Source organism: Euleptes europaea, chromosome 1 (genome assembly GCF_029931775.1).
Source record: "Euleptes europaea isolate rEulEur1 chromosome 1, rEulEur1.hap1, whole genome shotgun sequence".
Taxonomy (NCBI): domain Eukaryota; kingdom Metazoa; phylum Chordata; class Lepidosauria; order Squamata; family Sphaerodactylidae; genus Euleptes; species Euleptes europaea.
In genome coordinates this window covers 4,722,915-4,750,894 of record NC_079312.1, presented here as the reverse complement: position 1 = coordinate 4,750,894, position 27,980 = coordinate 4,722,915, and the positions used below count along the sequence as shown (strand labels likewise).

The window sequence follows — 27,980 nt, the reverse complement described above, 5'->3', positions numbered from 1 at the left end:
ATGGGGAGGGGCAGGAAAGAGGAGACATAGGCCAGAGCAGACTCAGAGCAGACCCCAGTCTGCCCCAGAGGGTTTGGCTTATGCAAATTTCTGGCCCCAGGGTATGATGGGTTCCTGACTGCTCCAGGCGTTTTTGGCAGGTGTCAAGCAAAGGTGTTCACTGTTAAAAGAGAGAGTAACTGGTTTTAGATCAAGAGAGTTAGCTTTCCAAGGGCACGTTCGTCCTTAGGGGAAGGGGGATCCCTGTGATCTTACGGTGGGTGTTTCAGAAGCCCTCGCTGCTTGAGGTGGAAGGCTCAGCCGTCGGCGGGTGAGTAGTCCAAACCAAAACTACTCTAGCGCTTGCGCACCCCGTCGTGTTAACTGACATTTGGCTCCTTTCCACCTCTGCTTGTGAAGGATCTGAAAAAGTCCAAGGTGTCCACCTTTATGGTGGTCGTGTGATCATGATGGCATGCCACTCGCAGAACTACCCTCCTGATCCTTCTCTGTAATTTTTGCACCCGGGGTTTGCCACCAGCCAATGGGCATCCCCACCTTTGAAAGTAAAAAACAGAATACACAGAAGAATACAAAAAGAGAAAAGGAAGGGGAGGGAGCTCTGTCTTTCCCCTCCTTCTGTGACTTTTTGTAAGAGTTGGGTGGTGCGGTGATGAATGACCTCCAGCTCGCTGAGCTGCCTTTTTACCATGCAATGCAATGCATCTCTTGAGCGCTTCTGCCCGGCCTGCAGTTTGCAAATTGCAAAAGTGCAGACCCCTATGGTCGAGTGTTGCTGCATGCATTGGTTTTGCAAACTCAGAGTCCCAGACGGTCTATTTCTATTCTTTGCAATGGGCATATAGGTGGGGGGGGGGACCCCTTCCATGCTCCATATCTCACTCCCCTGGCCCCCATCGTCACCAAAGTTGGGGGTTCTTTCAAGAAGGGCCACCTCAAGCTATGCTGAAAGTTTTGAACGTCCACCTCAAAAAATGCCCCCCGGAGCCGCGGAAGGGCGTGAATGTGTTTTAAATTGTTTTATTCGGCCGAAGTTTTCCCCAAACTTTGCATTCGCGCCGAATTTCATGGACCCGAAGCGGGGGAGTTCAGACTTCAGCATTTCCCGAATAAAAACGGGCCAAATTTTGCCGAATCCGAATTTTACCCAATTGTTTTTTCAACAGCCCTAATGAGAAGCCACTGTGATGCAGTGACAAAAAAGGCTAATGCAATATTAGGGTGCATCAACAGAGGCATAACATCCAAATCACAAGATGTCATAGTTCCGCTGTACATTGTATTGGTCCGACCGCACCTGGAGTATTGGGTGCAGTTCTGGAGGCCTCACTTCAAAAAAGATGTGGACAGAATCGAGTTGGAGCAGAGGAGAGCGATGAGGATTATTAGAGGCCTGGAGACCAAGTCCTACGAGAAAGGCTGAGGGAGTTGGGAACGTTTAGACTGGAGGAGGTTGAGGGGGGACATGATTGCTCTCTTTAAGTATCTGAAGGGCTTTTAGAAGAGGGCAGGGAGATGTTCTTGTTGGCAGCAGAGGATAGGACTTGTAATAATGGGTTTGAGTGCAGAAAGGTACCTGCTGGATATTAGGGGGAAAAAATTTACACTAAGAGTTGTTCAACAATGGAATCAGCTACCTAGGGAAGTGGTGAGCTCCCCCGCCTTGCATGTCTTTAAGCAGATGCTAGACAAACACTAGTCAGGGATGCTCTAGGTTGATCCTGCACTGAGCAGGGGGTTGGACTAGATGGCCTGTATGGCCCCTTCCAACTCTATGATATATTTGACAACTGTCGGAGAAATCTGAGCATGGTAGTGCAGTTGAGACCCTATGGGTAAACATAAAAGGAACAAGAAATAATCGTGATATTATGGTGGGGGTCTGCTATCGACCACCAAACCAGACAGACGACTTGGATGGGACGCTCCTAAGCCAGATCACAAAGTTTTCAAAGAGACAGGACATGGTGGTCATGGGAAATTTTAATTACCCGGATATCTGTTGGAAGTCCAACACTGCTAAAAATGCAAGATCCAATAAATTCGTGATTTGTCTTGATGACAACTTCCTATTCCAGGGAAACAAGGGGGTCTGCTATCATAGACTTGATTCTCACCAACAGGGAAGAACTGGTCGATGAGGTTAAAGTAGTAGGCACCCTGGATAGTAGTGACTACGTACTCTTGGAATTTACAATCTTGGGGAAAGGAAAACCTGTACGTAGTCAGACATATAGGTTGGACTTTAAAAGAGCAAATTTTGAGTGTTACCCCAGACTGGACCCAGAAATGGGGAAATTAGCTTTAAGAGGGTTCCAGAAAGGAATAATACAGGAGATTATCGTCTATAAACACCAGGGTATATCTTTGTAGGGGTGCCCCCAAAACAAGAGAAAGTTATTATAAGTTGTAATTTTATTAGACACAAAATAGAATAAAAAGGAGTATAATTGTAAAGAACCTACACCAGTGATGGCGAACCTTTTAGAGACCAAGTGCCCAAACTGCAACCCAAAACCCACTTATTTATCACCAAGTGCCAATTCGGCAATTTAACCTGAATACTGAGTTTTTAGTTTAGAAAAAACAACTCATACATTAATATCTTTTGTCTTAAAAGAAAAACACAATAACAGAGCTTTCAATTATACAAACAACTTTTTATGGAAAAAGGTAAAAGTTTCCATTTGGCATGCTTTTGAACAATCTAGTCCAGCTTCTGTATCTCACAGTGGCCCACATCTATAATGAGGAGGTAGCACATACCCATCAGGGCTAGTAACCCGTGATGGACTTTTCCTCCAGAAATTAGTCCAATCCCCTCTTAAAGGCTTCTAGGGTAGATGCCATCACCACATCCTCTGGCAAGGAGTTCCACAGGTTAATCACATGCTGGTTAAGTGGGTGTTCCTCTTTTATTGAGCAGAGGGAGAGTAACTGGTCCTCTGCACCCCAGCAGTGTCTTTTCTGGTGGCTGTCTGCTGGTGTTCTTTTGCTTCTTTTTACATTGTGAGCCCCTTAGGGACAGAGAGCAGTTAGAAAAGTGAAATATAAACACTGTCAATAACAGTAATACAGTGCAAGATTGCTTTTTTTTTTATTAAGCCAGCAGTAACCTAGTTGGATGGCTGCATCATGCTGTATTTCATGAACACTCACAGCTATGTGAAATTCTGTATACATTTCCAATACGACTGGAGAAGCAATTCTGTGGTCTACTGATTCTTGTAGGTTATCCGGGCTGTGTGACCGTGGTCTTGGTATTTTCTTTCCTGATGTTTCGCCAGCAGCTGTGGCAGGCATCTTCAGAGTAACACTGAAGGACAGTGTCTCTCAGTGTCAAGTGTGTAGGAAGAGTAATATATAGTCAGAAAGGGGGGGGGTTGAGCTGAATCATTGTCCTGCAAAAAGTATCAAAGATAATGTGCTAATGAGGGTGTGGTATGTTGATTCAGCTCAACCCCCCCTTTCTGACTATATATTACTCTTCCTACACACTTGACACTGAGAGACACTGTCCTTCAGTGTTACTCCTCTGAAGATGCCTGCCACAGCTGCTGGCAAAACGTCAGGAAAGAAAATACCAAGACTATGGTCACACAGCCCGGATAACCTACAAGAACCAATGAACTCTGACCGTGAAAGCCTTCGAAAATATTCTGTGGTTTACCTTTAAGATCATATAAAAATTAGTTTTGTGTGACGTTCTTACAGATAAGCCTCCAGCGGGCAACAAGGCAGGGCCAGCGGCACGTACAGGGCTGGCACCACAAAGCCTGCACTGTGGCCCGAACGCTCTGCTTCCCTCCAGCTATGCCAAGCTGTGAGCTATGCTCCCCTCCAACTCCATCACAGGAATCATCTTCGCCTACAGACTCAACAGGCTGCCGTCCGCGCAGCACCCTCACGCCGCATGTGAGCCACCCGCCTTGTAGAGGAAAATGCAGGAGCCTCCCAGTTTCTCTCTTAAGGTGGCCAAAGAGACACTTTTAAACAAAATGCTGACCACAAGAATCCTCTGAGCTCAGCCGGTAGTCTGCCACCAGCCCTTTTCAACCAGTTTAGGTTCAAGGGTTTGGCAAAAGTGTAGCATGTTACAAAAACATTACCCATTCCAAAAGCAATGATGCACATCAGTTCAGCATTCAATAAATGTTCCAAGAGTTCCGTTTGGCATATCCCTGCCCCAGGAATCAATGGATTGATAGTATCCGACATGCTGTCCGGGTGGCCAGACCACCACACGCACAGTTGTGTGTGTTCCTCTTTTATTTTCCAGGATCTTGGGGGAGGGGGAGTTCAAACCTCACTGAGATTCCGGAGATGCCAACTGACTAAAGATTGATGACATCCGGCTTGCAACAGAAAACACCAAGGTGACAAATGCTTACAGAGCAGATCACCTGCAGGATAAGAGTTAATTACAGGACCATTTGTTACTATGACAACAAGTGGTCTGGCAGATGGGGGAAGCAATTGCATTTTTTACCAATGTTAATTGAGCCGCATCCTGGAATGCCTTGCAGTTTGATTTCCCCAGACAGGCCAAAGCCTGGACCAAATATTTTTCAGCAACAAGGAATTGAGGGGGTGTGTGTCCCATTTCCTTGACACGCCTTACTCCAGACAGGGGAGGAAGTGCTCCCATTGGGCTGCTGGGCAGAGGGGCGGGTGATGTGAGAAATGCCCTGAGGCGCGCATGGAGAGGGGGAGGGGAGCAGCCCAGCCCCACATCCCTCTGGCTTTCTAGTAACCAACTCAGGTGAACGCTGTGCTGGGGCGATGGCGCGCATGCCCACAGAGAGGGCTCTGAGTGGCCCACTCTGGCACGCATGCCATAGGTTCGCCACCACTGACCTACACTAAGCACCTGACAACTGATTCCCTAAGTCCTACGACATGCACACACACACAAAAAACTAAGAATGGGGAAAAGGGAGTAAGAAGCAAGGATAAGGATGAAAGAGGCCAAATATTACCAAAACCAAGGTGAGCCAGAGCCTGAGAACTGCAGAGAGTACAGTGGAAAATTAATCCAACGAGAGACCGTGTGTGTGTGTGTGTCCAGGTAACGGAGAAAATCTGGCATACCCTTTTCATGGACCCAAGCTCCCCCTTTGATAGAGAAACATCCCATAGTTTGGTATGGGACTGGACTTTCATATTGTCATGATTGGTTCAAGAAATTAAGATGGATTTGACTGGGCAGGTTGAAGTAACTGCCCTCAAAATTTAGCAGTGTCGGAAATGACACCCAACATTCCAAGGTGGGGAAGTTTTCAAAGTAGTGGGTGTGCCTGGTAGGTTGGCTGCCTTGACGGCTCAGAGATAATTACCCATTAACTTGAAATGGTCCGGTATTGCTTTGATGAGAGGCACTGGGGGGGGTATGTAAAAGCCCTAGTGAAATCATGGCACTGTGATGGGAAATGATCTGGACATTACAAGCAAAGGAACTCTCTCAAGAGAGACACTGTCCTTCAGTGTTACTCCTCTGAAGATGCCTGCCACAGCTGCTGGGGAAACGTCAGGAAACAAAATACCAAGACCACGGTCACACAGCCTGGATAATCTACAAGAACAAATGAACTCTGACCGTGAAAGCCTTCGACAATATTTTGCACTCTCTCAAACGTATCCCAAAAATACCCCCTTTGAACCTTCGGCTTTCAAGGGGATGCCCTTCAAAACAAATAAGAGAAGATCGGGGATGAAATTGGGGTGTCTTACACTGAGCATTCAAAAGAGCTTTTCCTATGTGTAGGTTTTTAGAAGCCGTGTCATATTGCCACTCTGTCTAAATCTCTTTCCACATTCTTGAATATTTAAAAGGTTTCTCCCCTGTGTGGGTTCTTCGATACTGTTCAAGATCACCATTGCGACTGAATCGCTTTCCACACTTTGACCATTCAAAAGCTTTCTACTCTGTGTGGGTTCTTTGATGTTTTTGAAGATTCCTACTCTGTGGCTCAGTAGGAGAGCATCTGCTTGGCATGCAGAAGGTCCCAGGTTCAATCCCCGGCATCTCCAGTTAAAGGGATTGGCAAGAAGGTGATGTAAAAGACCTCTATCTGAGACCCTAAAGAGCAGCTGCTGGTTAAGGTAGACAATACTGACTTTGATGGACCAAGAGTCTGATTCAGTATAAGGAAGCTTCATGCTTTTGGACTGAATCTCTGCACATTTTGAGCATTCAAAAGGTTTCTCACCTGTGTGGGTTCTTAAATGCTTTTTAATACTTGCGCAGTGACTGAATCTCTTTTGACACTCTGAGCATTCAAAAGATTTCTCACGTGTGGATTCCTTGATGTGTTTGAAGACTGCCACTTAGACTGAACCACTTTCCACACTCTGAGCATGAAAGGTTTCTCCCTGTGTGGGTTCTTAAATGCTTTTTAAGACTGGTGCTGTGACTGAATATCTTTTTTAACTCTGTGCATTCAAAAGATTTCTCCCTGTGTGGATTCTTTGATGGCTTTGAAGATGGCTACTCTGACTGAATCTCTTTCCACACTCTGAGCATTCAAAAGATTTCTCCCCTGTGTGGATTCTTTTATGTGTTTGAAGATTGCCACTTTGATTGAATCTCTTTCCACACTCTGGGCATTCATAAGGTTTCTCCCCTGTGTGGGTCCTTAAATGCTTTTTAAGACTGGCACTGTGACTGAATCTCTTTCCACACTCTGAGCATTCAAACAGTTTCTCCCCTGTGTGGATTTTTTTATGTGTTTGAAGACTGGCACTGTGACTGAATCTCTTTCCACACTCTGAGCATTCAAAAGGTTTCTCCCCTGTGTGGGTTCTGAAATGATACTGAAGACTGGCATTGTGATTGAATCTCTTTCCACACTCTGAGCATTCAAAAGATTTCTCCCCTGTGTGGATTCTTGTATGTGTTTGAAGACTTCCACTTCGATTGAATCTCTTTCCACACTCTGAGCATTCAAACGGTTTCTCCCCTGTGTGGATTCTTTGATGTGTTTTAAGAGTGCCATTCTGAGTGAATCTCTTCCCACACTCTGAGCATTCAAAAGATTTTTCCCCTGTGTGGATTCTTTGATGTGTTTTAAGAGTGCCATTTAGAGTGAATCCCTTCCCACACTCTGAGCATTCAAAAGATTTTCCCCCTGTGTGGATTCTTTGATGTGTTCTAAGAGTGCCATTCAGAGTGAATCCCTTTCCACACTCTGAGCATTGAAAAGATTTTTCCCCTGTGTGGATTCTTTGATGTGTTTGAAGACGGTCTCTTTGACTGAATCTCTTTCCACACTCTGAGCATAGAAAAGGTTTCTCCCCTGTGTGGGTTCTTAAATGCTTTTTAAGACTGGCACTGTGACTGAATCTCTTTCGACACTCTGAGCATTCAAACGGTTTCTCCCCTGTGTGGATTCTTTCATGTATTTGAAGATTGCCACTTCGACTGAATCTCTTTCCACACTCTGAGCATTCAAAAGATTTCTCCCCTGTGTGGATTCTTTTATGTGTTTGAAGATAGTCTCTTCGACTGAATCTCTTTCCACACTGTGAGCATTGAAAAGGTTTCTCCCCTGTGTGGGTTCTTAAATGCATTTTAAGACTGGCACTAAGACTGAATCTCTTTCCACACTCTGAGCATTCAAACGGTTTCTCCCCTGTGTGCATTCTTTCATGTATTTGAAGATTGCTACTTCGACTGAATCTCTTTCCACACGCTGAGCATTCAAACGGTTTCTCCCCTGTGTGGATTCTTTTATGTGTTTGAAGATGGCCACTTTGACTGAATCTCTTTCCACACTCTGGGCATTCATAAGGTTTCTCCCCTGAGTGGGTTCTTTGATGCTCCTTAAGAATGGCACTGTGACTGAATCTCTTTCCACACTCTGAGCATTCACAAGATTTCTCCCCTGTGTGGATTCTTTTATGTGTTTGAAGATTGCCACTTCGATTGAATCTCTTTCCACACTCCGGGCATTCATAAGGTTTCTCCCCTGTGTGGGTCCTTAAATGCTTTTTAAGAATGGCACTGAGACTGAATCTCTTTCCACACTCTGAGCATTCAAACGGTTTCTCCCCTGTGTGGATTTTTTTATGTGTTTGAAGATGGCCACTTTGACTGAATCTCTTTCCACACTCTGAGCATTCAAAAGATTTTTCCCCTGTGTGGATTCTTTGATGTGTTTTAAGAGTGCCATTCTGCGTGAATCTCTTTCCACACTCTGAGCATTGAAAAGGTTTCTCCCCTGTGTGGGTTTTTAAATGCTTTTTAAGATTGGCACTGTGACTGAATCTCTTTCCACACTCGGAGCATTCAAAAGGTTTCTCCCCTGTGTGGGTTCTTTGGTGCACAAGAAGATGTGATCTGCATTTGAAATACTTCCAACACCGCAAGCATTTATGTGCATCCATTATACTATGCTTTGAGAAAAGTGCATTACTCCTTCCATGAGAGAACATCCATCCACTATCCATGCAGCTCAAGGTCTTCTCTCCTGAATTAATCCTGTGGTGTTGAATAAGATCTGATTTCTGTGAAAAGCTCTTGCCACAGTCTGAGAAGCTATAAGATTTGTCCCCTGTATGTTTTCTTTGATGTCTAAGGAGCTCTGCTTCGCAAATGAAGCTCTTTCCACATTCCAAGCATTGATGGGTCTTCTTTCCACTGTGCATTTGCAAATGGATACCATACTGAGTTTGATCTGAGAAATTCATTCCACACTCCATGCACTTATATGCTTCCTCCATCATGTGGAGTAGTTTAGGGAAATCTTGCCCTTGCCCTGGAATGGGTTTATCACTCTTCTTGACCATATGACTTCCTTTCTGCCTCTTTAGTCCTCCTTGATTCCTGAAGTTTCCTTTCAAATCTTCATGCTTCACTTTATCTGTGAAAAGCTGATGCACTTCCTCATCACCATCATTCCACTGATCATCCCCTGCTGGAATAAAAAGAGAAATCCTGTTAGCACCCACACAAGGCGGTCTGATATTCCCATAAGGTTCCATCCACATGCAAAACATTTAAGGGCCTTTTTCCTGCTCTACAAACACTCTAAAGGGACATTCACACCTGCTTCTACAGAAAGGCTTGGTTTGTAGTCTGACGATTTATTCAGCTCCATAGCTGAGTGAATTCTTTGATGTGAAGTAAGGGCTGATTTCCAATTAAACGTCTTTCGACACTCCATCCAAGCATATGGTTTATCTCTTATGGGGATTTGCCTTTTGGAAATAGCATTCATGTTCTTACTGAAGGTCTTTCCAAAGGCCACATTTTCACTTTCATGCTCCCTGGAGTGCATTCTCCAGTTGGCATGGAAGTCTTTGTTTCTTCTTGTTTTGCTTGACCTTTCTTCTTGGACTGGGATTTCACGGAAGCCTCCTCCTTCAGACAGATTACACTTATCCTTCCTCTTGGCTGTGTGGCTTCCTTCCTGCCTCTGTGGTCCATCTCCATCCCTGAAGTTTCTTTTGGCGTCTTCATTCTTCGCTTTTTCCGAAGAGAACCCTTGGAATCCCCCAACCATCTCCTCTACTTGAGCTTCTGAAATAAAGAAAGAGGTCCAGTCAGCACCTATGCAAGAATCCAAGCCACCCAACAAGCACTGCCTACTAATGGATGTCCATGTCTTTTATCAGACCTTCCCCCCTGGCCTAAACGGGCCATTGGATACATCCCCAGCCATAACTCATAGGTTAGTAGCTTTTATAATCTGCCTATCCATCCCTCCCCAAACTCCCTGTATGTACCTTAAGGTGGAAACGCGGCAAAGAAACTTTCTGCCAACGGTCACATTTGACTTGTGCATTCTTTTGAGTCTCTGGGTTGGACTAGATGGGCTGTATGGCCCCTTCCAGCTTTATGATTCTATTATTCTACTACTGATAGAAGAGAAGTTTTGATACCCCCTCTTTTCTCTAGCCCAAAGAGTCTCAAAGCAGCTTACAAATCACATTCCTGTCCCCTGCCAACAACAGGCATCTAGCGAGGTAGGTGAGGCTGAGAGAGTGTGACTAGCCCAGGATCACCCAGGAGGCTTCATGTGCAGGAGTGGGGAATCAAACCTGGTTCTCCAGAATAGTCTCCCCTATTCTTAACCACACTACCACTCCTCTACTCTTAATCACTACACCACACTGGTCTCCACTATCTCAAGCCCTCCAAAAGGGAGCAAGTAGCAGGGCAGGGCTCAAACCAATGTATTGCTGTTTAAAATGCTGTTCAAGCCTTTGATAAAGTCCCCCATGATCTTCTTGAAGCAAAGCTAGTAAAATGTGGGCTGGACACTGCTACTGTCAGGTGGATTGGTAATTGGTTGACCAACTGAACCCAAAGGGTGCTCATTAACGGCACAATTTCATCCTGGAGAGGAGTGATCAGTGGGATGCCACAGGAATCTGTCCTGGGACCGGTGCTAGTTAATATTTTTATAAATGACTTGGAAGATGGAATAGAGGACATGATAACCAAATTTGCAGATGACACCAAGTTGGGAGGGATTGTTGGGAAGTCGTTTTCAATTACTACACCCAATCTTTGCGGACAAAGAATGGCTACCTGTAAGCATCAAGGCCTCCCTCCTTATGAATGCACAGGATCCACTAATAATTAATGTGGTGGCAAGATTTTTACTGAGAGCAATTAAAGTGCGTGAAAGCTTGTGCAACTCATTAGGTAATTTTAGGGCTGCAAAGTGAGTAGCTTCTAATGTATTTAAACCTGCTTTAGTGTCAGTTTTATGGAGGTGATTCTAAACTGTTTTTATCATGTTTATATAGATGTTGTATAACTAATGCCAATAAAGGCTTCGTATTCGTGTAGCCAGCCCAGAGCCAACAGAAGGCAGCCAGCAAGGGACTGAGGCTCAGTCAGAGCTGGGCGAGGAAGCACAGCCTCCTCTCAGTCATGAGTCAGCAGACAAGTCATGCCCACACACACCCCAGCCCTGAGCCAGCAGACCAAGGGCAAGCAATGGTGCCCGGCCCTTCCAGCTCACCTACACCTTTGCAGCAACATAGGAAGAGACTGCAAATGGAACTGTGAAAGAGAAGAGGAAGTGCTCGCCTCCAAAGGCGAAAGTAGCTGTTTGCCAATACTGGAGATGAGTTGTTGCAGGATGCTGACTGAATTAGTGGGAGCAAAGCATAAAAGGCTCTCAGGGGAATCTATTGGGCGTGGCTGCAAGGAGTACAGCCAAAGCTTGCCTGACGCTACACTGACGAATAGTCCTTGCTAAACCCCTGGCAACTGACCTTGGACTACATGACACTGACTCCTGGAACCCTTTGTTCTCTCTGCTTCCAAGACGCTGCAACCTGACACCCAAAGCCTGCTAATCAGTACAGTTCCTTACCCAGAAATGCCGTGCTCACGTAGTTCTCCAGCATGACTTCCCCGCAGAGAGCTCTTTGGTGTGGATCCAGCAGGGCCCACTCTGCCTCAGTGAAATAGACGGCCACATCCTCAAAGGAAATTGGAAACTGAAAGAAAACGCAGATTCCCTCATGCCAGGCAGAGACTGCACTCTGGAAGGGGCTGTTCTTGGAGGGTGCAGGATGGAGAGTTTGGCACGTGTAAAAGAAGTGGCGGTCAGAGCCTCTTGCCTAGGCCCCTTACCAGCAACTGCAGGAGAAAAGCCGCCCTGAGAAAGGAGGAGGACCCAGGCTGTGCCCCACTCTTCTACCCTACCTTGACTGGAGGTGCAGCAGCTGTTTCCATTCCTCCACAAAAAGAATGGATCAACACTGTCTCTTCAATTCCTGCAAAGGAGAGAAAGGGGAAGAAAGGGTATCAGTCTCCACTTCATATTCTGTTTGCTTGTGTGAATTGTGCTTTATGTAACCCCATTCCCAGGACTGTGAAAACCTGCCCTATGTACACTGAAAAATAATTGTAACTCTTTGTAGTAAGCAGTGGGAGAGGTGGAAGACAAGCAAAAGGAACCAATGAGCCTTGAGGGGCTTTAAATGCTGCTGACACATTTCAGACTTCTGTGATACTTGAAACTTGTCCTGTGAATGCTGGAGCTCGAAAACCTGAAAGTATCTGTGTTGGATCAGACCAAAGGCCCAGGCATGCTATTCTCCCAGCGGCTGAGCCCTCGCACACACCCTTGAGTCCAGGGAGGTGGGAGAATAAGAGGGAGGCGAAAATGACGTCGCCTGGCACCTCATTGTCACATCTGGCCAAGATCCCACATGTGGCTTTAGTGCATCTGGAAACTCAGGGTAATATCAATGGGTTTTGAGAGCATCTACTGATCCACTAATGTCACATCTGGGTTTTCGGCTAGAGGCAACATCTGACCCAAACCCCTCCCCAAAGATGTCATCGTTCAGCATCCTATTTCCTTCAGCGACCCATCAGATGCCGCTATCAGCATGAGAACACATTCACCCAATATTTTGAGCCCCTAGCAACTGGTTTTCAGAGATTTGCTACCCAGAACGTGCAGGCTCCATTGATTCACAAGATTGAAGAGGTCATCCAAGATTTGTCTACCTTTTGTTTAGAGCCACTCTGAGTCCTTCGAATGGAAAAAACGTGGGATATGAATACTGTAATCAATGTTAGCAATTGTCTCCATGAATTTTTGGTTGAAGAAGCATTTTGGTTTTTCTCTGAGCAGAATTCTCTGCCCATCAAATTCACTGGATTCCCCAATCCCATCCAGGCACAATGAGTCCTTACCGCATGAGAGGGCATTTTGGGCATGTTCCTGTGGCTGGGCTTGCTGCCGTTCCTCTGACGGAGCTCTTTCCATCTCACAGAACTTAGCTTCCGTCTTCACGGATGGACCCCACATCTGAAATAGCAGTGAGGAAGATGGATAGGCGATGAAATGGAAGACACCAAGGAATGAATCCTTCCCCACTCCCAGGCTCCATTCCTTTCAGCACACCTGGTAGGGTTTTCCTTTAACCCTGGGGAATCATCTGGAGGGATAAGAAATTCCCTTGAAGGAAGTGGCTGCTGAAGCACGCAATAAAGAAAAAAAACCTAAATAATCACGAATGCCACAAATATATTAGTATAACAATCAGCGCAAAGTCCTGACAAACAAATGTAAACAGGTAAACCAAGCACAGCGCCCAAGCAACACATATGTAATAAATCAAAACAGTCCAAGGACTTAAAAGACATGTGGGAGTCTTCAAAAGACGAAGAAAGGACATGAAGTCTTGAAAGGACTCCAGAAAGACACTGACTCCACGGGGAGTCGTCAGGAGAAAAAAGTGAGAGCCAATTAGGGCGAATAACAAAGTCAGAGCAGTCCTTAGGGAGATAAGCATATAGCAACAAGATAAGTTCACTACAGTGTTTTGGTAAAGTGACTGTTTCTAATCCAATATTTTCATCAGCTGTATATCCTGTTGCCAAAGGAAATCACCTTAAATACTGTCTAACTGGGGATAAACACATGAACACATGAAGCTGCCTTCTACTGAATCAGACCCTTGGTCCATCAAAGTCACTATTGTCTACTCAGACCGGCAGCGGCTCTCCAGGGTCTCAGGCAGGAGTCTTTCACATCACCTACCTGCCTAGATCCTTTAACTGGAGATGCCGGGGATTGAACCTGGATCCTTCTGCATGCCAAGCAGATCCTCTACCACTGAGCCACAGCACCATGCCAACAAACAAACACTAAAGTTTACATTTGCTTGTTAGGACTTTGAGCTGAGTGGTATACTAATATATTTGTGGTATTCGTGATTATTTAGGCTTTTTCTCTTTATCGTGTGCTTAGGATAAGGTCAAACATCGTATCTTGAATTCGACATACCTGGAAAGAAAAGCCCTCACCTGTTCTGCCTTCTCCTCTTCCTGACTCAGGAGGAAACCTTCGGCCAGGGCCACCGCCTGGGAACTGGTTTCCGGTCTGCATTCTCTGACCCAGCACTGCATTTCCTGGGGCAGGATGGTCAGGAACTGTTCCAGGTTTACCAGGTCCAGGATCTGCTTCTTAGTGTGACTCTCGGGCTTCAGCCAGTGGTTGCAAAGTCCATAGAGCTGGCTGCAAACCTCTCGGGGCCCATCGGCCTCGTTGTAGTGGAACTGCCGGAAGTGTTGGCAAATTACTTCTGAGTTCATGTATTCCTGGTTCCAGAATTCAACACCACTCCCAACTTGGATGGGATGCGTCCCTTTCCTTGCTCTCTTGCCAGATCTGACTCCTTCTGGATCCTGCTCTTTTGGGTCCTGCTCATCCATCTCCTTCCTCTCCTAGTTGGTCGACTCCGACTGTGAGAAGATGCCTTTACTCACTTGGCTATGGCTTCTCCTGTGGGGGTGGGCACACACACAAAAGAGAGAGAACGGAGATACCTGGTGGATCAGCACAAAAGTATTTGTTGTGGTTTGTAATAGCATATGGCTATACTGTATACCAAGCTTTTTTAGATATGCCTGTTTGGTTCCTTGGGAACATTAACTGTTTCTGCCTGTCTAAAGATGTTACAAGCTTTCCTCTGTCCTAGGGGCTTTGGCTGGCCACTAAGCATATCAGTAGAGATGCCCACCCAGAGCCACAGCAGTCTCCTGCTAGCGTAGGGCAAGGGTAAATCTGACATTGGCACAGAGTGAGATTGCGTCAGGGGTGGGGTTTGTGCCTGGAACAGGGCTCAGTCGACTTCCTGAAGCCCCTCCAGGTCAGGGCACAAGAGCTGCTGGGATGAACAGGGGATGGGGAAGGCAAGCAACCCTGCTGAATGCACAAGGTTGCCTACTCCAGGTTGGAAAAGTACTGGACATTTGGGGGTGGAGCCTGGGGAGGGCAGGAGATGATGGCATAGAGTCCACCTCCCGAAGGAGCCATTTTCTGCACGCGAACTAATCCACTGTAATTTCAGGAGACCTCCAGGCCCTACCTGAACATTGGCAACCCTACATCAGGTAGGTGGTAGATGGGTGGGAGCACCAGCCAAAATCCTTAGTGGGACCGGAACCTATGCCTCCTGTGACTGTGCCCTTGTGTTTCTCCCTTTTGTGTTGCCCAGGGGTCTGTACCTCTCTTGCCTGGCAAAAGGGTGCTGCTTCTCTCACCCAAACTTTAGTGCTTTCTGTCACAGCTGGATAAAATGGCTGCATTGGAGGTTGGACTTGATAGCATTATACCCCAGTGAGCTGCTGACCCCGTCCCCGTCCAAAACCCAGCCTTTCTTAGAATTCACCCCCAAAAGTTTTGAACAATGGGCCGTGGGGGGGGGGGGCGTTGTTCGTCTGGAAGGCTTAATCTTTCAGGGCTCTGCCCGCCCTAGAGATCCCCAGCATTGAATGTGGGGATCTTTCATGTGGGAAGCTGAGGAGAACCTGGCTATCGGGCTTGTGTACCAGCTGCCCAATGCACCAGCAGATACCCTGCTGAGCTTGTTAGAGGCAGTGGCGGAAACTAATAGTTCTGGAGGACCTCAACATCCATGCCAATGCCGTTCCTTCATCGCTCGCTTGGGACCTAGAATATTCCATGGCTGAACTGGGGTTCTCCTGATTTGTTTCAGGTCCTACCCATCAAGCTGGACATATGTTGGATCTGATCTTTGACACCTGCACCTGCCAACAGAACCTGGGTGTGATCCTTGATGCCTCCTTAACAACAGAGGCTCAGGTCAAGGTGACCCTCTTCCATCTCAGCCAGCTGGTGCCTAACCTCTCTCACCCTGACCTGGCCATGGTGACCCATGTGATGGTAACCTCCAGGCTGGATTACTGTAACTCCCTCTACATGGGGCTGCCCTTGAGACTGATCTGGAAACGCCAGCTGGCACAAAATGCCACAGCAAGGCGCCTTACTGAGGCCTGGCTGAGGGAGCATATCCAGCAAGTGCTTTGCCAACAGCACTGGCTCCAGCTGGAACACCAGATCAGTTGCAAGGCACTGTTTTTGACCTTTAAAGCCTTATACGGTCTGAGAGCTTTGTACCAGTGGGACTGCCTCTCCTGGTAATCCCTCCCCGCCGAGAACATTATGTTCAACAAATACTAATCTTTTGGTGTTACCCGACCCAAAGAGCAATAGCTATCCTTGACCTGGACTTGGGCTTTTTCGGCCCTGACCCCAGCCTAGTGGAGCTCCCTTTGAGGTGACCAGGGCCCTGTGGGATCTTGGAGCTTTCCGCAGGGCCTGCAAAACAGAGTTATTCCACCACGCCTATGGTTGAGGACAGCCACGGCTTTCCATCTGTGCTGGCCTCCCTATCTCCCCCCACCTGTGTTATTGACTATCAGTCCAAGGTATGGGGATGCCAGCTGTTCGCAGGCTTTGCAGTGGCCCTGTACTCCAAAATGAGAGCCCGTTGTTTATTCTATTTTATGGGTGTTTTTTGGCGCTGGAAGTTATGGATTTTATTTGTGGATTTTAAGTGATGTGATTTTACTATATCTATTGTTATGGAATTTCTTGTTGTGGGGGAGGGCAGGGTATAAAACAAAATAAAGTAATAAAATTAATTATAAATAAATATGCACATCTGAATCCCTCCCAGTTCTTTGGCAATACAGAAGCAAACCCTTCTGTCTCCCCCACTACTTCCTTGGCCTCTCTAGGCAAACTTTAACCGTTTCAGTGCTGCAAACATTTTTTGAAAAGCTTCCTGTCATTACCTTATGGGGAAGCACCCAGACCTGGATGGACAGACTGGACTTCAGCCAGGCTGCCATCAGAGATGCCCGAGGAGGTCAACGGGGCTGCTGTGGAGTAACTCTGCACAGGGTTGCATTCCTGGTGTATCCTGTACGGTTCAGCCATCTCAGAGAATGGTGGTATTAAAATGACTATTTTCAGGTTGGGGGGGTCTAAAAAAGGGCACCTCTTATATCATTGATTATAACCGAAGATCTAAAGGTGGCAACCCTGAACTGGGTGGAGGAGAAAGAGTGTAACTCCTATTTAATTCAAAGAGGGATATCAAAGAAATATTTTTCCAATGAAAGTACTGAGGGAATTAAAATCTTTGACCATGTGATCCCACCCACGTACCAGTTCAGGCCTGTTTTCCGACTTCTGTCTAGCCAGTCCTGTAAAGATGCATAGGCTTGCAGCTCTGCTCTGCTCTTGGTGTGTCATCTGTCTTTTCTTTTCAGGAGTTTTTTGTAGCCCTCAAATATTAACATGCAGCTTTATAAAAGGGCCAGAGTCCTTCTGAGGTAAGCGACCAGAAATGTCAGGGCCTCCACTCACTCTGGGAAGATTAATATAATATCCATTGCAAACCTTCACAACAACCATCACAATACAAACTAATAAGATAAACATAACCCCCCTTTCCAATAATCAGTATAAGAAATTATTGTACCTAAACTATTAATGTGTAGTTTTATAATAGAACTCAAATCAAATGAATAAATAAAAATAAATAAATAACAGGTTGGAGTCCTTCTGAGGTAAGCTGCCTGCACCTTCAGGTCTTCCAATCACTCTGGGAAGATTGCACCTTTTCCCCCTTATTTGGAGTACCTCAATTCTTTAGCCCCCCTCCCAGTGGTCTCAGAGTTACACAAGGAAAATAAGGGTCTCTGCTCCCTTTGCCACAAAGCACCCTTGGGGTGGGGGGTAGGGCAGTTAGACTTTTTAAGAGCAGATCCTAAAAAATCCATCCGCAGAGTTGACTTGGAGACCAAGGGGCAAAGCCATGAAAAGCTCAATGTCCTGGATTGCGGGGTTAGGGTCAGGGAGTGCCCACTGTCTCCATGTCCCCCATCCTTTCTACTTTCTCTCCCCCTTAAATAATGCTCAATGGATTTCCATCTTCCATGGCTCCCAGAAGGTGAGAAGCATGCTCAGGCCGCACTGCTGGGGTAGTATGGAATGGGCAAGTTTGTCCAAGTGCAACTGTCACGGTCTCTGACATAATTATGGTATTTTGTGTACATGTGCAGAATTAATTCCATGTAAAGCTTGAACACAATATACAAACTGAACCACAAACTGCAGAGGTTTGTGTAATGAAGAGCCTGGCAACAGCTTGCAAAATGCAAATGTCCTTAGAACAGGCTGACTGAATTCTCTGAGTCTGAATTCTTTCAAGAGCGAACTAACTAAACCTGGTCTTGTCCTTGAAGGGAGAAGAACAGAGTCATTCTTCACTATCTGTCAGAAAGGTGTATCTGAAATTACCCTTCCTGATTCGGCTGCCAGCTGTCAGCTGCTCATATCTCAAGAGCAGAAAAGTCCTGCTATCCTCAAACCTTGAGGTCTACTCAAAGACCTCAAGGCTATAAGTGCAGTAAGTTCTTGCTTTCTATAACCTTGCTGAAGGCTATGTTTCCTACTGACCAGATGGTTACATGTTACAATGTGAGCAATAATTGTGTTTTATGATTTATATACCGTATTTTCCGGCGTATAAGACGACTTTTTAACCCAGGAAAATCTTCTCAAAAGTCGGGTGTCGTCTTATAGGGAGGGTGCTGAATTCCGAGCCGGACTGGAGAATCTGCCTGGGGAGCCACCTCCGCTCTGTCCATGTCCGCCGGAGGAGGGAGGGTAGGCGAGCCTGGTGAGGGCGCTCGCTGCCCGGCTGGGAGTCGGAGCCAGGTGCGCCGGGGCGCATGGAGGGAAGCGCTCGGCCGCGCTCCGGAGGTGGCGCAAGGCAGGCGGCTGGCTGGGTCGGCCGCTTTCCCCGCGTCCTTCTCCGCCTCCAGGCTCCTGCCCACCCGCTCCGGCGTCGCGACTGCAGCCGCGCCGCGCTCCAGCCCAGACGGAGGGTGGTTCGGGGCTGAGCAAATGCGGGTGGGCTGCACGCTCCTCCTCCTCCTCGGCCCCCCCCCTGCCTCCCTCCCCGCCTGCGCGTTGGTGCGCCTGGCTACGCTCTTGCAGCGTGGCCAAGAATGTGACCAACACCCCAGGTGGGGCTCTTCCAGGAACAGATGCCGCCTCCCCCCAGCCCGGCTCCCAACCCTTGTGCAAAAGGCGAGCGAAGGGGGGTGTCAGGGGAGCGCTCGAGGGGCGGGCCTTGGCTGCGGAGGAGTATATCCCAAACTCTATATTTTAACTGGAAAAGTTGGGGGTCGGCTTATACGGCCAGTCATCTTATACGCCGGAAAATACGGTAGTTATATATTGTATTGTAGATTTCTAAATAGTCTTATTTAATGCGTATTGTACTGAAAATGAGAATGGTATGAAAATTGAGTATATGGAGTGATCATGGAGCTCAGGAATGATTGTTTATACTTTAAGCAAAATAGACGGAAAGGAAAGGAAGCCCATATTTAGTCATGGGGAGAAGCTAATCACCTGAACAGCTGCAACTAAGACATTATTGCACTGCTCATGTTATCTGAAAGTGGGAAGGAAGATATCCCTCCTGATAGTAAAATCAACACTCTTAATGAGTCTGAAACAGTATAAATACAGCCACAGAAAGCCCAGAGAATCAGAACCTTCCAAAGGCTCTCCAGAAAAGGCTGACGGGTATGTATGGCTTAAATACATTACCCTAGACTTTATGAATTAGATACTTTGAACTGAATCAGAATAATTTGACTGTTATATTTTAGAAGTTGGATTTTGAAACTGAATAGTATGTAAGACTTGCTTGCTTTTACTTCATACATTGTAAATACATACGTTGTACTTTGACAAGAGTTTTTATAGAAGTGTTAAAGACTTGATAATCTGCATTCACACATATTTTACTAGAAGTATATCAATTAAAAGACTTGCTTTTTAAAAGTAGGTAAAGTTGTTGAGTCCTGCTTACTCGATGACCGGCTGAATAAGATACCTTCACTTCTCAGTAAGTGATACATTCTAAGAGCCTGTCATCTGAACAGCACGACCCGCTTCAGGAGGGCCTACTCCTCCCCACACGGCCTTCCTCCAGGCCAGGGTCCCACCGCAGACCCCAAGTTCAGCCACCCCTCAATGTAGACCCTCTCATGTGCCTCTTGATGACTGTGGACTCTCTGGGGCATCCTGTCCTCCCACCATCCGAGCCAGGAAAGAAACTGGTTTTTGTTTCAATGGTATCAAATATTAAAACATTCTAGCATCTCCCGTGCAGGGGATGAATGGGAATTTTTTGGGCACCGGAGGAATCCTTTCTCTCCTCCAGGGGAGCCTCGTCTGGTCCCCGGGGAGCTCTCTGCTCCGGGCGTTGGATGAGTAGATCTTCTCTGCAGCCTCCACCCCGTCTGAATGGGCCTCATTCCCAAACACGTGGAGTGCCAGGGAGTCCCTCATTCCTCCCCCCTCCCCTTTCGAAGCAGCCCCTCTGCCGGGGGTCTGACTCAACCCCCCCCCAAATCCAGCTCCCTCTTCACCCGGCCTTTCCTTGACCCGCAGCCCCCACCCCCCATCAGAGGGCCCACCCAGACACCCCCCCGCCCCCTTCCTCCCACCCACCCAGCAAATCTGGATCACTCGCGATGCAGGGAAGGGGCTGCATCTCTCCCCCCCCCCACATCCCCACCCCTTTGCAGAGAGGTTGGGGGGGAGAGGGGCGCAGGATGGAGCAGCCCCCGAGGCTCTTCGGAGGGGGCTCTCTCGGATCGGGACCCGCCTCTGACCTCCCTGGCCTTTCCCTCCCGCGCCCCCCCCGGCCTCGACCCCCTCCCCAACCCCAGATCCCCCCCTTGACTCACTCGGAAGGAGCTGCAGGGCGAGAGCGACAAAGGCCGCCATTCCCACGGGCTTTCCCCTCCCCCCACCCGCTTCCCCGGCGCCCCCTCTAGGATGTGGGACTCGCTGGCCTCGGTTTCTGCGGGGCGGAGGCAGCCGGCAGAGGGAGCCCCGCCCCCCGCCCACTCTGCATTGGCTTGGCTGGGCTTGATTGCTTGTGGAGGCCGGAAACGTTTGGGGGAACATCTGGGGGAACTGGAGACCCCCCACACACACACACACACACTGGAAGCCTTTCCCCAAGCAGGCTCCAGCCCCCCTGTTCCCTGGCTCAGTTTCACTGGGCTTCGTGGGAGCCTTGAAGGAGGGGGGGAGCTGGCAAGCAGAGGTCCCCTTTCTCCTTGGGGACTTTATTTTCTCCAACAAATGGGAAGCTCCCTTCCCCCCCCCCCCCCACGTTAGACCCAGGCAAAGATGGTCTGATTTGGAGGCTGGTAGAAATAGAGCCGAGACGCTACAGACCTTCAGCCACACTGCAAAGGAAGAGGTCTTCTTGAGCGTGACGTATCCTGGCATAATATTCTAGAAGCAGCAGCGGAGGAAGATCCGGAGGAAGCAACTGTGCTGAAAACAGTTATCCTTCTAGGAGAAAAATATGGCCAAACTCCACTTTGGGGGCTACTCCGCAGAGAGCTCGAGGACAAAAGGCCCCCGCCCCCAAAGTATTCCGAGTACATAGAGCTATAGGGATGGCAAGCAGGTGGGGTCTAATTCATAATATTTATCTTTTCAGGGTTTTTAATAGCTCCCCCCAAAGTAGTTGCTTTGCAAAAAAAAAAAAACAGATTTGAAACCTGTTTACATCACTGGTCAAAAACACTTTTAGCAGCTTGTATCCAAGCTCACCCAATAGAACTGCATGCCCAGGCAGACTCACAGGGGCTTACAAGAATACAATTTACCTTCTGCTGCCAGGACATCAGGAGGAGCCTTTTCCATCCTCCTAGAAAACTGCAGCATCTCTCTTCTGCACCCTCCCCCAGAGGTGGATCAGTTGTGAAACTAATGAAACGTAAGCGTCAGGGCCCCTAATCCTGGAGGGGCCCCCTGAAGCAACTTTTTTTTTTTAAAGGTAAAGGTCCCCTGGGCAAGGACCGGGTCATTCCTGACCCATGGGGTGATGTCACATCCCGACGTTTACTAGGCAGGTTTATGGGGTGGCTTGCCAGTGCCTTCCCCAGTCATCTTTCCTTTACCTCCACAAGCTGGGTACTCATTTTACTGAACTCGGAAGGACGGAAGGCTGAGTTGACCTTGAGCTGGCTACCTGGAACTTTTTTTTAATGAGTGAATTTCTCAACAAAATCGATGGGAGTTTTTCAGTGATCGAATCATAAGCCAATGGGTTGAAGTACTTAATACTGACTTTAGATTATGCTCTAATACCCATTTCATATGGCCTCAAGATGTCCTTGTAATTGGTCAAATTTCAAAACTTTCAGATCTCATTGCATTCTATCTCTGCCTTCTGGTATGTTTGCTGCTCCTCCCAATTTGATGTCATCTGCAAATTTAATGAGTAGTCCCTCCACCCCCTCACCCAAATCATTTATAAAATTATTGAAAAGTACCAGGCACAGAACCAACCCTTGTGGCACCCCACTGGACACCTCCAACCAGATGAAATGCCGTTGACAACTACTCTTTGAGTGCGGTTCTCCAACTAGTTCCCTACCCACCTAATCATCCTAGAGTCCAGTCCACAATCTTCTAGTTTACCCATCAGATCATGGGGAATCCTGTCAAAGGTTTTACTGAAATCCAGGTAAACACCATCGACAGCATTCCCTCGATCCAGTAAGCTCGGCACTCAATCAAAGAAGGACACAAGGTTGTACCGCCAGAGCATGCCTAGGTATTGGCGTTTGGCATTCATCCTGTTCTGATTTTGTTTGGGAAGGTCAAAAGTGCCCCCAGTTTTTATTTTGTTGTGGTGTCTTTAAGGTTTTGAGGGGAGGGTTAAGAATGGGTTCTGTTACACTTTTCTAAGTGGTTTGTTGTGCTTCTGGATTGGGTTGTAGTCTGGTTGTCTGGGGCTTGTGTTGGTTCTTGGGGAGGAAAGCATTGGCCTGTGCTTGCTCACAGGCATGCCTCTCTGCTTTTCCACTGAAGGCAAAAAAAGGCTGTTTTTTTTCCTCCAGTGGAATGTGGGTATGCTGATTTTTTTAGGCAGAGGAACCAAATTTGCAGCCCCCCTGAATCAAACTCCACCAAACTTGGAGGTTTACTCTGAGGAGAGTCATCAGCAAATTTGCTGTCCCCCCCAAGAGCCCAGAAAATACCTTCCACTGAATGCAAGTAACCTGTATGATTATGGTTGAAGGTTTAATCTGCCTCAGCCTTTCCTCGTAGGGCTTGGTCTCCAGGTCCCTGGTCATCCTCTTCGCTCACTTCACCCACTCCGTTCTGTCCACATCCTTTTTGAAATGAGGCCTCCAGAACCACGCACAGTGCTCCAGGTGAGACCAGACCATTGCAGTGTACAGTGGGGCTATGACATCTTGCGATGTGGATGTTATGCCTCTGTTGATACACCCCAAGAGCGCATTGGCATGTTTTGCCACTGCATCACACTAGCTGCTCATATTTAATTTACAGTCCACCCGTACCCCAAGATCTTGTTCACACACACTGCTATCCAGAAGTGTATCCCCTATCCAGTATTCATGTTCCTAATTTTTGTTACTCAGATGAAGTACTCAGCACATATTGTTGTTGAATTGCATCCTGTTCATATCCACCCACTTTCAGATCTCATTGCATTCTATCTCTACCTTCTGGTATGTTTGCTGCTCCTCCCAATTTGATGTCATCTGCAAATTTAATGAGTAGTCCCTCCCACCCCCTCACCCAGATCATTTATAAAATTATTGAAAAGTACCTCCTAAGGAGGATGAGGCCACCACCCCTTTGGGGTTCCATAAAATTGGACCCTGCGTCCCAAACGTTTGGGCTCTTGCAAGGAGAGTCCCTTGTAGCTACCATACAAATTTGGTAATTCTACCTTGAAAATGCTCCCACCGACCCATTGACTATAATTGACCCAATTTTTTTCAGGAAACACAGAAAAAATCCAAAACACCAATTTGATGGTATGGGTATTCAGCTTATTTCGGGTTTCCTGGGGGGGGGGGGATCATGTCCATTTAACCCAAACCCGAAATTTACTGGAAAAAGAATACCCAGTCCTAGAAGTGACCAGAACTGTACAGAACTGTACAAGGTTGGTCTCACCACAGATTTGTATATGGGCAGTAGGATAGCATCAGTTTTATTCTCGGTTCATGTCCTAATTATGGCCAGGGCTGCCCAGCATAGGGGAACTTTGCCCCCTTCCCCACCCTGCCACTCTAAATCCCTCCAGGATTCCCGCAGATGAGCTTCTTGAGCCTACATCCTCCAGCGCTCCTGCAAACAAAGCTGGATCCCAAAAGGAGGAAGTTGGAAGTATTTATCTCCTCCTTTTTGTATCCTCTCTAGGAACCACATTTCTGTCTGCTTCTTAACCCTTGATTAGCTCTTGTGGACAGAGAGGGAAGGAAAACATTACATGTGTATTTTAAGCCCCAACCTGGCCAAGAAAACCTGCTTTCTAATCCAGATGTTTACAGTTTGGCTGTGGTTGCTCAGTGGGGATGGCAAGACACTTTTGTTTGAGAGGAAGCTGCCACCAATATTTGTTTTATTCTCTCCCACTCCTCTTTCCAGTGTATTTATCCCTCTTCTCCCTTCCACTTGCACTTCCTCTGGTCTTTGGCTTTGCCTCTCTCCTTCCTCCTCCTCCTCCTCATCTGTTGTCAGGTGGCCCAAATCCGAAGATTCCTCGCCGTACGACACCTGTGTGGTCTTCCATCTCAGAGTCCGAGGAGAAGGTCGCATATTGTCCAGGCAGACCACGTTTCGGCACATCTCCTTCCAAGATCACGACCGACTCCTTTTTAGCCTTTTCAGCGGTCTCACCCTGTCAGAAAGAAAAAAATTCAAAACACACCCTATGGATGCTTTTTCCAATGTCCCCCTTTAGGCACAACCTGTACTTACGCCGGGTGAATCCACCGCCTCCTCAGCCTTCCACCGTCTGTAGTCGGCATATCCCACGCTGGTAGCCAGGTCGTGATAGGCGATATATTCACAATGGTCACAACAGTCCGTGCGGACGTCCCCCAGTGCAGCATTCACAATTTGGGTAAAAAGAGACCATGGAACTTTATTCTCATTCAGCTAGGAGAGAAGAACACAGTGCCGTTTTCCCATACACAGCCACACCGGTGGTTCTTTCCCTAGGACCCTCTATCAGCCTTATACTCACCCCTTGTACAAGAGAACGGACACACTCTGGACGGTCGTCATCTGGTTCCTTAGAATCGGGGACATCGTTGACCGAAGCAACGGCACGTCCATTTCTTCATAAATCGTCTCCTCTTCCCCCTTAGCCTGTTCCCTGCCAGCGCTAGAGTCGTAGGGCGTATTTCTAAATATTGTTTTTATCCTCCATAGCACAACGAGAGATGCAGAAGCACTCGAGCATGCCGTGGAAAGAAGGCCGCCCGAGCCGTCCTTTTTAAGCCCGTTCGCCGGTCCTCCCACCCTGCCTCCGGCTTTTTTTCCCCTGGGGCCCCCCTCCGCATTTCGGGCCAGACCCCGCGCCGCCCTATTGAGCTTCGAAGGCCCTCTCTCCCCGAGGTGTGCCTCCCGCCCCCGCTCAGAACCTTGTTTCGATCGGGGGTGCTTTTTGCGCCCTAATTCCTCCCTGCAACCCCGCAGGCCCTCGGGGGTAACAGATCCGGCACCCCCTCGCCCGGACGCACGCAGCGATAGGTGACAAGTGACACCCCCGCCGATACATGTGCGGGCAGAGTGCCGCTACTGGTCGTCGGTTAAACCAGCTTGGAATGCCTCGAAAATTGACGGGGCGACCAGGCTCGCCATCCCTGACCTCTGTGCCGAAGCTTGGCGCTCTGGCCAGCTCCCTCCGAGAGTTGGTGGGGGTGGCCTGCCTGACAGGGCGGTCGTGCTTTTTAAAAAAAACCCACACAAGAGGGTCAGAAACAGGGGGCGTTTGTGTGTTTTGTTGGTGTGAATTAGCCATCCTGCCAAAGGCTAAAGAAAAAAAACTGTGTGGGTCTGGTTTTATTTTCACGGGGACCAGCTAAGCAAGCAAGAGTCTGAGCCCCAAGCCCTCCTCATTCAGCCCCTTTAGACCTCCTTGCGAGGTTGGTCTCGTTCAACCACTTAGAAATTGGAAGTTTTCTCCATTAGAAAATGTCATGCTTATAACACTGTTTGTATTTATCTAGAAAGTCAACCCTGCAAGCAGGAGTCATTCAGCCCCCGTAGAAAATAGAAGGCTTCACCAGCTATCTCTCCACACACACACCCCTCCCTTGCACGCTTGCCAGAGAAGTTCCATAGCCCTGTCCCTCTTTCCCGCTGCCCCTGCTGCCTTTGGGGTTGTCGAGCACTCCCTTGTAGCGTGTCTGTTATCGAGGTCTGCAGGCTCTGTGAGATACCCTCTCTTTCCGTAGAAAACAAAGTTTCTCCAGAGGGCAGCTTTTCAGGCTCCCTGCTGTTCTTGCACACTTGCCATAGAAGGTGTAAGATGTTTGGTAAAAGATAAAGAGAGAACCCACCCCCTCCTGTCCCCCTCCTTTCTCCCTCAACCCTCCCCCTCCCTCCCTGGGGGTGGAGAACACATGGGGTGCCAACAGCCTATCAAATTCTTACTGCCAGATCAGGTGGTAGGGAAACGGAGGCTTTTCCAAATACCCAACTCTGCCTTTCTTTCTTTCGCTGGACGTCTCTACAGGGGTAAGATCCAGTTTAAACTAAAACAGAGAATAAAAGCCAGGCTCTCTCTCTAGCTGCCTGGCTCCTTGCTTAAATTATGAAAAGTGCACGAGCACCCCTCACCTCTCTCTTTCCCCCTCAAGGGAAAAAGGGTCTTTCTCTGGCTCTCTCTCGATACCCTTTTCTCTCTGTGTGTGTGTCCAACAGAGAACTCGTGGCTTTTAAAACAGGAAGCCTGGGCAGAGATAAAACAGCTCTCTCTTTTTTTGGCCGGGTGGGGGGGGATTCTAGCGGGAAAAATAGGCTCTTTCTCTCTTTCTGTCTTGGGAGCTGAAAAAATAGCAAGCAGGCTTGGGCTAGAAAAAAAACAGGACTTTAGGCTGCCTGTTCTGTAAGGGGGAAAACAGCTAGACAGGGGCTCCGAAACAAGTTTTGCATAAGCACACTCTGTCCTGAGAAGAAACTCCTAGTTCAAAAAAACCACTTGTTTGGGAATCTCCTGGCTGGAGGTGGTATGGGTTGAAATAACCACTCATAAGGGCTCTACAGCCCCACCGACATGCAGGCTGTAAAAAAAACAGGCTCTGCTGCATAGCCACTGATAAGCGGCATTAGCCGGCAGAGAAAGAGACATCTCCCCGTGCACACATGTTGGCCACGCCCCCTCAGTCACACCACACACACAACCCTGCAATTTTTGACAGCTGGAAGTCCCGCCTTCTTTCTGAGTTAAGAGAAGAGGTATGTATAATAGCTACTGACTTCCTTTCTGCCTCTTTGGTCCTCCTTGATTCCTGAAGTTTCCTTTCAAATCTTCATGCTTCACTTTATCTGGGAAAAGCTGATGCACTTCCTCATCACCGTCTTTCCACTGATCATCCCCTGCTGGAGTAAAAAGAGAAATCCTGTTAGCACCTACACAAGGCGGTCTGCTATTCCCATGTGGTTCCATCCACATGCGAAACATTTAAGGGCCTTTTTTTTTACAAACCCTCTAAAGGGACATTCACACCTGCTTCTACAGAAAGGCTTGGTTTGTAGTCTGATGATTTATACAGCTCCGTAGCTGAGTGAATTCTTTGATGTGAAGTAAGGGCTGATTTCCAATTAAACGTCTTTCGACATTCCATCCAAGCATATGATTTATCTCCTATGGACTTATGGGGATTTGCCTTTTGGAAATAACATTCATGTTCTTACTGAAGGTCTTTCCAAAGGCCACATTTTCACTTTCATGCTCCCTGGAGTGCATTCTCCAGCTGGCATGGAAGTCTTTGTTCCTTCTTGTTTTGCTTGACCTTTCTTCTTGGACTGGGATTTCACGGAAGCCTCCTCCTTCAGACAGATTGTGCTTATTCCTCCTTTTGGCTGTGTGGCTTCCCTCCTGCCTCTGTTGTCCATCTCCAACCCTGAAGTTTCTTTTGGCGTCTTCATTCTTCGCTTTTTCCAAAGAGAACCCTTGGAATCCCCCAACCATCTCCTCTACTTGAGCTTCTGAAATAAAGAAAGAGGCCCAGTCAGCACCTATGCAAGAATCCAAGCTACCCAACAAGCACTGCCTACTAATGGATGTGCATGTCTTTTATCAGACCT

The 27,980-nt window shown here is 47.6% G+C and overlaps 1 protein-coding gene across 1 annotated transcript; it reads right to left on the bottom strand.

Annotated features, from left to right (window-relative positions):
- Positions 1–143: 143 nt before the first annotated feature.
- Positions 144–26,948, bottom strand: LOC130490302 (zinc finger protein 436-like). The gene is made up of 12 exons (XM_056864478.1): positions 26,943–26,948; positions 25,468–25,614; positions 24,642–24,821; positions 24,438–24,561; positions 20,564–20,754; positions 12,668–12,782; positions 11,666–11,736; positions 11,331–11,457; positions 9,377–9,520; positions 8,750–8,915; positions 7,161–8,314; positions 144–160 (listed from the first exon to the last, which is right to left on the bottom strand). The coding sequence occupies exons 1-12, from the start codon at positions 26,946–26,948 to the stop codon at positions 144–146; spliced, it is 2,442 nt and encodes an 813-aa protein (XP_056720456.1).
- Positions 26,949–27,980: the final 1,032 nt, after the last annotated feature.